The sequence below is a fragment of the Carassius auratus genome, chromosome 4 (genome assembly GCF_003368295.1).
Source record: "Carassius auratus strain Wakin chromosome 4, ASM336829v1, whole genome shotgun sequence".
NCBI lineage: Eukaryota > Metazoa > Chordata > Actinopteri > Cypriniformes > Cyprinidae > Carassius > Carassius auratus.
The window spans coordinates 16,148,446-16,158,363 of NC_039246.1; the positions used below are offsets into that span (position 1 = coordinate 16,148,446).

Below are 9,918 nucleotides of genomic sequence, written 5' to 3' on the forward strand. Positions count from 1 at the left end.
TGCCAAACACTAAAGAAAATCTCGAGGGTGAAGAAACTGTCGAAGATACCGTTTAGTATGCAAATTAGGGTACCATAGCGACAATCTACTAAATATAAATGAAGTTGTCTAAGTAGCCGGTAAATTAAACAAATTCAGATGATGGCTTGAGGGAATTTTCCCTTATTTGATGGAGCGACTGTCACTTTATATTGTTTTAAGATGATTGTGATTTACGTACAATGACAAATTGCTCTATTATTTTGATATCTTCTGATATTTTATTGGCAATAATCAGTTTAATGCAAAAATAATATTTGAGCAACTATCATTTGTTTAGTAGACTTAAGACTCATGGACATATTCTGTGTTGACACTGTATTATTTTAGCAGCTGAATATAATATTCTGTTGAGGTGTGTAATGTAGTAAATAGTTTATACAAGGCTGCCCTCTAGTGTATATTTTGAGAACACAAACTGCCTTTGTTTAGTTTGCAATAAAGTAGTAGTTAAACCAAAAGAGAAAATTTACTTAAAATGTACTCACCCTCAGGTCATACACTCTACCGTGTGTAGTGAAAGTCTGTGTTTTCATAAAAACAAAATCATCACTAAAACTTGACCTTAAACAATTATTGTACTATCTGATATACAGTTCAGATATACCAAACAATTATGTCGGTGGATTCTGATGTGAGAGGACAACAGGGGATGGACTTTTTCAGGAGGTATTATTATGGATTATAGTCACAGCTTTTCACTTCACAATACACTGATACTGGTGTTGTGTGGATTATTGTGATGTTTTTGACAGCTGTTTGGGCTCTTATTCTGATGGCGTCTCAATAAAAGAAAACTTAATAGATGTATAGCTTTTAGTTGTAAATGTAAATATGTTATTTTTTTCTCTATTTTGCAAGATTACAATAGGCCATTGAAAGAAGGTTGGACTCATGAAAAATAATCACGTTTTTTGTATTTGCCAAAACTGATTAACTGAAGTCAAAATACGGATGAAACTGATCTTAGGCAGTGGATTTCGCAGACTTTCTTGCACAGTTATATTCACGATTTCTGATTATCTTAACATAGGCCTATACTGCATAAGGGTGACTGTGATTGGTGTTGGTGATCATTGTCATGTAATCAGCATTCAGCACACTGCTGTGGTATCAGTCAGTGGTTAGCAGTAAAGAAACCGGACGAGGGAGGTCACGTACAGGGCACATACATTTAGCCCAATATACAGGACGGTTGACGACCCTATATCCTCCAGGACTGGATAATTGGACATTTATTTTCAAGGATGTGTGGGAACCCTGGATTAGGAGCCTTTATTTCAATAATTTAATTGTATGATTATGGAAAAACAATTTTATACTGTAGTATTTCTGTAATCGATCACATGATTTCTTTCACCATTGCTGTGCTGACAAACTGCCTGGGAGCTCCTCAGTGGTGAAACTCCTCCTCCTTCAATCAGTGGTGAACCAGGTGGAACAAATCTTCCAGGTAATCTGAGCGTGCCAGTACCTGGCTCTGTTGTCTTTAGACCGCAGTCAAAGGAGCATTTAAGGCACCACAAGACCAAGGAAACCATCTTTGTCATCAAGGTGACTGTGCAAGACCAAGCCTTCCACAATACTGTGAAGGACAGCCGGTAAGCACCAAACACAAACCCTTAACTCTTGTTGACTTTGATAGGACTTTTGCAGTGGTATTTGTAAATTCAAATGTTGTTTGTGGGGTGTAAAGGAAAAGTAAGAAAAGCCAAATTCATTGTTTGACAAAGAATGTGTTTTGAAATGGTTAAAAGTAATTTAAACTTTGTAGAAATCTTAATAAACCAAGTTCTTAATTCAGTTAAAAATGTATAGTCACATTTTTTGGCTACAGATACTTGGTTAAAAGATAAGAAAATTCTGAAAAATTAAAATAACGATTGTTTTGTAAAGGATATAGTTGATGCCTTAGAATAATTTACTGAAAATACTTCTTAAAAGTGGAAACCTTGTATTTTGCAATGACAGTACTGGGTTTATCTGAGGTGAATGTGAAGAATTGTTTAGTTTGGCTGTCAACTCAAATAATAACTGGTATTTGTCATTTCTTTTGAGGTTTTTCACCTGTTTACTGCTATCAAGGAATGGTAAATAAAAGACAAACAACTGTTCCCATGGCTGTTTATTTGAAGTTGATAGTTGATATCTTAGTGTTTCTGCAAATTCTATCCTGCTCCATCTGAGACTTGGCCTTCTTTTTCAGCAGTAGGATGTGTTCGGCAAACTCTCGCACGGCTCCGTGACCCGCCTCTTTGTGGCAGATGTATTTGGCATGGTTGAGCGCAACTGTTGGGGCATCCTTGGGTGCTGCGCTCAACCCTGCCAGTTCCAGGCACTTTACATCAGGCTCATCGTTTCCTGATAGACAGAAGTCAGGAAAAATATTTTGAGCAATCATTCTGTCTTTTGACTGAGTTATTTTAAAGAGACATTGATGTGTTTAAGTCATTCTAAAGCACGATTAAATTATAAAAGTAATAGGTTTTAGTATTTGTTGTTAATATTGAGGTTGAATCTTTTAAACCTGTATTAGCCACACCATTTCTAAGCTACACCATGTTCTTACTGATCATGGGCTTTGGCTGATGTAACTGGAAGAAACAGAGCTCCCGTCTCACCTAAATATGCCACCTCTTTCCACTCCAGCCTTCTTTTCTTCATGAGCATCTGCACCTTCTTCAGTTTGTCACGCACATTCTGCAGCAACTTACAGCTCATTCTCTTTGAGAGTTGGTTAGCTAAGGCTTTTGCAATGGGGTTTTTTTCTATCAAAATAACCTAGAGGAGAGGGAGGAAAAAAAAAAAAGTAAATTAGGCCATCCTTAAAAATATTTTGGTTTGCAGTAATAATAATAAAAAAAGGGTCGTAAGGTCGGTCTTTTCTTTTTCATTGAATCGATTGTAAAATCGATTTTGCATGTCTAAAGTTTTATATGGCAAATAACACCAAATATAGGTAAATCCACGAACAACAGGCAGGACGAATGTAAAGATTCAATATATTGGTAAAGACCAATATTTCTGATGATTTATTGGCGTGAAGTTACGTGCACAATGACAAACAGGAGTGCAACATTTTCGAAAAACAATAAGCAGAGTGGACTGCCATAATGCAAAACATTTACTGCAGGCTTCAACATGGCTGTTTATGATAAAATTTCAACAACAACAAAAAATTGCATAGGCGATTTTCTTAAGCAGTCAAAAAAATATTTTTTCGAATATTCGTTGAATTTAAAATAAAAATCCACATTCGAATGCGCATTCGAATTTTAGGTGTGCATTAAGGAAGCTGCCTTATGAGCCCTGGTACGTGTTACATTCCATTTCGCCGCGCGCACAGCTGTGTCTACACAACTTTCAAAGGCGGACGAGCTCGACACGCACTATCTGCTGTCTAATCTTTCACCTCGTGTACGCGCACGAGATGCGATGACGATGTATGTGCCATTGCATTATAAGGTTATGTTACCTTTTCCAGTTGAAGCCACTAAAAAAAAAAAAAAAGATCTTGTTTACATCAAAACTGAAACCAAGCCATTCACACAGAACGCATATTCCGCGCATTTTCTAGAGGGACACCGTTGGACTCGCGTCTGCACAAGAGAGTCGCATGTTTAGAAAGACATGTAAAATTTATGTATTAATTTAATTGTAAAAAATGTTATTCTGTGTGACTGGTTTTCCGCCCTTTTTTATTTAACAATGCTTGCATACATGATGCTGTTTTGTTTATAGTTCTTTAAGCAACTTAATAATAATTGGTTCATAAACATTATTTTAAATATTGTTTTTTTCACACTCGTGTATTCTAATGCTTTGAATAAACATGCAGTAATAGTTTGAGCCTCAAAAGAAAAGCAAGAAGCTTTTCTTCACCCTAAGTGAAATTATGCATTTAAAAAATTAAAGTTTTTCAGCTATTTTGACAGCCCTAGGCGATTCAAGCCCGAAACTGTATGAGACTGAATATCGGCTGAATTCACATTTCTGATGTAAAAAGAGAAACGTGCATAAGTATTATTTGCTGTTATGCGTTTGTCCGAAGCTGCAGTTGCTGTGTGAAAAAAAAAAAAAAAAAAAAAAAACCCGGACCCGCTCCGATATTTTCGTTTTCGAAACTTGTGTTGGTCAATTCGTGCCTGATTCGTGCAATAGATTTTCGAACATAAAGTGACAGTCGACACGGTCACGGTTGTAGACTAAAGAGGAGAAGGGATGGGAAAAGATTTGGGCACAGCTTTTCCAGAACTTCGTGCCAAGTTAAAGCAGTGTCGAGCTGTTTTAATGAATTTTTTAATATGTATTATGGTGCCCGAACCCGTATGCCTTTGAACAGTGACCGCGAACATTTAGTTTACTGCAGCCGCAGCCATCATTATCAATCGCGAACCGTTGACTCTGACAGTGAGTGAGAGTATGAGACCAAGCAAACGCACAGCCCATAGAGTGACATCCGTGTAAACACAGATGACGTCAAAGGTTTTTTTTTGTTTTTTATTAAAGAAGATAGCCTTCATTTGTATGTAGGCCAAGGCAATTTATATATTTACAATACTTACTTAAATATAATTAATAGTATTTTATTGCGTTTGTATTAGTTGTTTGAAGAGTAAAAAAATAATTGGTCGGTCTTAACGCAAATTTACAATCTGCAAGTCGGTCGGACTAAAAGCAAAAAAAAAAATTGAGTCGGTGCTAAATTGACAGGGTCAGTCGGGTTATGGCAAACAAAATTATTTTTAAGGAATGCCTTGAGTATTAACTTTTTGCTCATTTCTTTCTTTAATTAATAGATCAGTCTCTGTAGAGACCGTCAAAATTTGCCAGTTCCAACTATATTTCATGTCATCACGGCGGGGTATTGGGTAAAGTTTTCAATTAGCAATAATCATGCCTCGGATAAACCTCATAGGCTACGATACTGCCACTGTGTAAAGATATCCAACCAAAAGAAGATGTCTGAGTACTTGTGTGTCGGAGCCCCTGTGATCATTAATGATGGGATAAGTAGTTGAGTAACACAAGGTTGCCAAACAAGCCAGAATCACCTCCACTCCCCCTTTCTTCAGCATGTCGATGCCAGCCTGGTCTCTGGTGTTGATGGACAACATCTCCTCTCCTTTAGCCGAGATGTACATCTGACCGTCTGTCAGACATCCTGACAAGTTACACAGCAGAAGCCTCACAACTTCAGGTTTGTCCTTCCCGAAGTAACCAAACCTGTATCAAATACACACACCCACATATTCAGACTTTGCACTGTTTGCACAGTGTGTGTTTGCTGATATGAAGTAGCATGGAGCCTGTTGTTCCTTCACCTCAGCACTCTCTGTTCAGCAACGGGCCAGTCTATGTCAACATCGATATCCACACTGTGCTCGGGCTTCATCTCAAAGTACTTCATTTTTCCACCCTGTGAAATGTTACAAAAATGACAATTATGCAAGATACAAAGAGGTTGATTGAGGAGACTGAAAAATATGCTTTCTTGCCTATGGATTGTTATGTCAATTTTTTTTTGGTCACATACCGGTATTATGTAGGTCATTAAGTTAAATGGTGGCCTTTACTCATTTTAAAACCCAAAATGTTACCTGAAGTAGCCCCTTTTCTATAAGTTCTTTGGTAGCGAAGTAGAAAGAGCCATTTTCACACAGTTCTCCGTCCCAGTCCTGACGCCGTGGTCTGCAAGATGGTTTCAGGTTCAACGGCTTTGTACATTGGCAACCTGGAATATATATATATATAAAAAAAAAAAAGCTTAGTGTTTTCAAAATGAAATAATCTCTTATGCCCATCAAGGCTGCACTTATTTGATCAAAAAAGAAAACCGTTATACGGTGAAAAAAATGATTACAATTTAACATAAGTTTAATATTTTCAAACAAAATCAATTTATTCCTGTAATGGCAAAATCTAAATTATTAGCAGCCATTATGCCAGTACTCCGCCGCTTCTGAACTCCTTCTGATATGCTGATTTGTTGCTAATAAGAACATAATAATTAGAAACGTTTCCTATTATTGCTAATGTTGAAAACAGTTACATATTTTGGTGTAAACTGTGATGCAACGGTTTTCAGGATTCTCTGATGAATAGAAGTTTCAAAAGAACAATAAATGTGTTACTTTCTAGCAATATAATGCTTCCTCTTTGAATAAAGGTGAAATTTCCCCTTCGAAATCTGTACTGACCCCAAACTGAACATTTACAGAATGCACTCCAACAAACCTTTCTTGACCTCTTGCCATCGGAAATGGTGTCGCCGGACCACAGAGAAGACGGAATCATACTTTTCTTTAGTGATGCACTCCACAGCCTCTTTGAGATGTTGAGGGTGCAGACATGGAGAAGTGGCCTGGATGTTACAGATGACGGTAACATCTGCGCAAGAACATTAAATTACATTAACCGCAACCACTGCTTCCATTGTGTTCCATTTGTAGCCATTTAAAGGGGTCCGATTATACTCTTTAATAAAGTCTTTATTTTTGGGGGTGGGGGGTACACCCGTACTTGAACAGACTCTCATACTAGGTAGTGTGTGTTTTGATTAGCTCCAGTAGGTGCCTGGTTGGGAAATGTAATTTCCCTTACAATAGACGCCTGCGAGCTTTAGTGTAAATTTTGCATCAAAATCAAATAAATTTGAGCGTGATTTATACCGGATGATTGTAACCACTCTAAGCTCGTCTGCCTTGAGAAAGCTAGCGTGTCTGACGTAGTGATATACTGTAACACTCGTTTGCCTTCTCTAGTGCAGCTCAACCAGGGGCCTGTACCATGATGGTAGCTCAACAAATTCTAATCTAGCTTCATGGTACAGGCCCCTGAGTATATTTTCCCACGTTTTTTTAACCTTCAGGGGTCTAAAGAGAATACTGCTCAAACTTTAATGATAAGAGTGTTGAATTTGACAAAATATTGTGACAAATGTGCCAAATCTAGCAACCTTGAGGAACAAGCTGTGTTGTGTCTTTCTCGTGTTTTTGTTGAATGGCAATAAATATGGTTCACCAGTAGGGGTGGGCGATATTGACAAATATGTATATCTCTATTTTTAATTTTTTTTTCAATATCTCGATATCGATATTCAGACGATAATTTTGCAATCCTTTAAAGAAATGTGTGCAAATTGGCAAAGAAGGTCCAGCTGGTCTTTTGACTTGCTGCATTTGACCTATTATTGTATGGAATTACTAGTAAATAAAGATATGAGACATTATTGATTTAGGCTTTTATTGATTTAAACTAAAGTTACTGTACTAAATATTTTTTTTAAAGAACAGTGCTTTTTCAGTGCAATATATGTACGTAATAAATTAACTTTTTGCACTGCAAACAGTACTCTATTAGTAATAGACTAACAACAATGTGACTACCTCTTTAAAAAAGGTTGTGTTTTGCAAAATGTAAATATTAGAACACAACACAAAATTTTTTGCACATTATATTAATATAAAAGAAAACATAAAAGGAACAAAATAAACAACACAGACACTGCTCTGCAGTACGACTCCAAGGCTCTACTGGACCACAGATCGGAGGTCGTGGCACAATAGGTGACCTGCAATTTATGGGACAGCGTTTGTTGACTAGACTTGAACAGTTTTTGTAAAGCTGTTTCACTGAAATATCTCCTTGAAGGCAGATTATATTTGGAATCTAAAGTCTGTAACATTTCTTGAAACCCATCCTTCTTGACTGATTGAATTGGCAACATAGACCTTGCAATAAAACTCGTTACAGAGTTTGTAATCATTTACCACTTTTTGCTTTTTTTGTCATATGGTGTTTTCTTTGTGAATGTTTCTAACTGATGTTATGTTAACTGATATATCGCCCACCCTTATTCACCAGAACCAAAATTTACTTTGCAGGTAAATACCAAAATCAAACTACATTATAAAAATGTCCTTGCATCAGTGTATGAATAATTGTCAGCTGTAGAGTCTGTTTTTCAGGTTTCATTTACAATGCAAATAGCAAAGACGTGGCAGGCAGCAAGATTGACAACTCGTTTACGTGGCATTCCCCGTTTCTTTGTTTTAAGGAAACAGCAGTAAAGTTAGGTGGACATACTCGTTTTACAAGCTGCAGTCATACCCCTTATATACAGAACAACTGATCCTGATTTACAACCTGGGTGGTGTCTGCTGAATTCCTGAATGGCTTCCAGTGAGCTTGAGGAGTCTTTGGACACCTCTGGACTCCTCTTGTGCACCTGAGCCCCACAAGCCTTGGCCACTTCCTCGATCTCATCATGATCAGTGGACACCCAAACACTGCAAACACATAAACAGCATAAGATCTATTGCCACATTGCACAGCAATCACTGAGTGACGTCCCATTAATTCAAACCTGTGAAACACCCCAGAGTCCAGTGCTGCTCGGATCACCCATCCGATCAAAGGAACTCCTGCCAGCATCTTGATGTTCTTCAGAGGGATGCCTTTACTCCCTCCACGAGCAAGAATAAGAGCAGCGATGTGTCTTCTTCGCTTTGCGTTGGACTTTTGCTTCCCGTTTTTCAGAGGGATGACTTTACCCTCTCCACGGGCAAGAGCAGCTTTGAGGCTTGAATCATTGCGTCTTCTTCGCTTTGCGTTGGACTTTTGCTTCCCGTTTTCCAGAGGGATGACTTTACCCTCTCCACGGGCAAGAGCAGCTTTGAGGCTTGAATCATTGCGTCTTCTTCGCTTTGCGTTGGACTTTTGCTTCCCGTTTTTCAGAGGGATGACTTTACCCTCTCCACGGGCAAGAGCAGCTTCGGGGCTTGAATCATTGCGTCTTCTTCGCTTTGCGTTGGACTTTTGCTTCCCGTTTTCCAGAGGGATGACTTTACCCTCTCCACGGGCAAGAGCAGCTTCGGGGCTTGAATCATTGCGTCTTCTTCGCTTTGCGTTGGACTTTTGCTTCCCGTTTTCCAGAAGGATGACTTTACCCTCTCCACGGACAAGAGCAGCTTCGGGGCTTGAATCATTGCGTCTTTTTCGCTTTGCGTTGGACTTTTGCTTACCGTTTTCCAGAGGGATGACTTTACCTCCTCCACGGGCAAGAGCAGCTTCGGGGCTTGAATCATTGCGTCTTCTTCGCTTTGCGTTGGACTTTTGCTCCCCGTTTTCCAGAGGGATGACTTTACCCCCTCCACGGTCAAGAGCAGCTTCGGGGCTTGAATCATTGCGTCTTTTTCGATTTATAGAAGGGCGCTTAGCACTATCGTGATTCGACTTTTGCTTAACCTTATCGCTAACTTTGGCCATTAGTGTTGCTAATCAATCAATATGATATTCAATATCAATATATTAATATAAGCAGGCAGATAAAAGTATATCTTAAATCCTGATGCGGCTGGGAGGCGTAGCTCCGGTTCCGAACAAGTACTCCTCACTGACTGTAGCTTGCCGTGTTTACCGTCTATGCTTGGTAACTTCTTCTTCGGGATTTAATGGCGGTTGGCAACTAATCTCAAAGGTGCATTACCGCCACCTACTAGACTGGAGTGTGGGTGTTAGAATGACAGCAAAGGAGAGGTGAACAAAAAAATCAATAAGTAAATAAATCAAATAAAAACGTATATAAAACCTTTACAAAAGAGAATTCCTTCCTATTAAATTCTTTCACTTAACCCAGTGTTTTTCAAAAAAATAAAAAATAAATTGTGTATACTCCCAGATGCTTTCCCTAATAAATGCTCAAGTGTCATGCTTTGTTCATCCATCTGTGCCTTTAATTCTGCCCTATCTTCTTCATAGTTTCTTGCAGTCTATGCGCAGTAATGTATATGTATTCACCATAAATACGCGTGTGCACCATTCTGATTGATTCTGGCATTAATCCGCATGTCCATGTTCATTCACTTCCAGATGTTC

At 38.4% G+C, this 9,918-nt stretch overlaps 1 protein-coding gene, 1 long non-coding RNA gene and 1 other non-coding gene across 4 annotated transcripts; 1 reads left to right on the forward strand and 2 right to left on the reverse strand.

Moving 5' to 3' along the window:
* The first annotated feature begins 1,419 nt into the window (after positions 1-1,419).
* On the forward strand, positions 1,420-2,337 carry LOC113060732 (uncharacterized). Its single transcript, XR_003278285.1, has 3 exons — positions 1,420-1,640; positions 2,098-2,129; positions 2,246-2,337. It is a non-coding gene; the product is annotated as an uncharacterized LOC113060732 (long non-coding RNA).
* On the reverse strand, positions 2,148-9,495 carry LOC113060713 (N-acylneuraminate cytidylyltransferase A-like). 2 transcript variants are annotated; one of them, XM_026229862.1, is made up of 9 exons: positions 8,408-9,495; positions 8,324-8,330; positions 8,188-8,248; positions 6,277-6,429; positions 5,640-5,773; positions 5,364-5,458; positions 5,094-5,265; positions 2,661-2,820; positions 2,148-2,400 (listed from the first exon to the last, which is right to left on the reverse strand). In XM_026229862.1, exons 1-9 carry the CDS (start codon positions 9,307-9,309, stop codon positions 2,165-2,167), a joined length of 1,920 nt encoding a protein of 639 aa, XP_026085647.1. In that variant the 5' UTR covers positions 9,310-9,495; the 3' UTR covers positions 2,148-2,164. The 2 variants fall into 2 exon arrangements, with proteins under 2 accessions (XP_026085647.1, XP_026085638.1); XM_026229853.1 differs by having other exon boundaries at positions 8,188-8,330; positions 8,408-9,494.
* On the reverse strand, positions 4,844-4,984 carry LOC113068775 (U4 spliceosomal RNA). The gene has a single exon (XR_003279599.1). It is a non-coding gene; the product is annotated as a U4 spliceosomal RNA (small nuclear RNA).
* Positions 9,496-9,918: the final 423 nt, after the last annotated feature.

Excerpts from the sequence above, each read along its gene's own strand:
- LOC113060713 (XM_026229853.1), bottom strand. The coding sequence starts at position 9,309 with ATGGCCAAAGTTAGCGATAAGGTTAAGCAAAAGTCGAATCACGATAGT. Across the intron at positions 5,774-6,276 it reads ATGGCAAGAGGTCAAGAAAG|GTTGCCAATGTACAAAGCCG; the intron begins GTTTGTTGGAGT and ends TATATATTCCAG. Across the intron at positions 2,821-5,093 it reads TGAAGAAAGGGGGAGTGGAG|GTTATTTTGATAGAAAAAAA; the intron begins GTGATTCTGGCT and ends CCTCTCCTCTAG.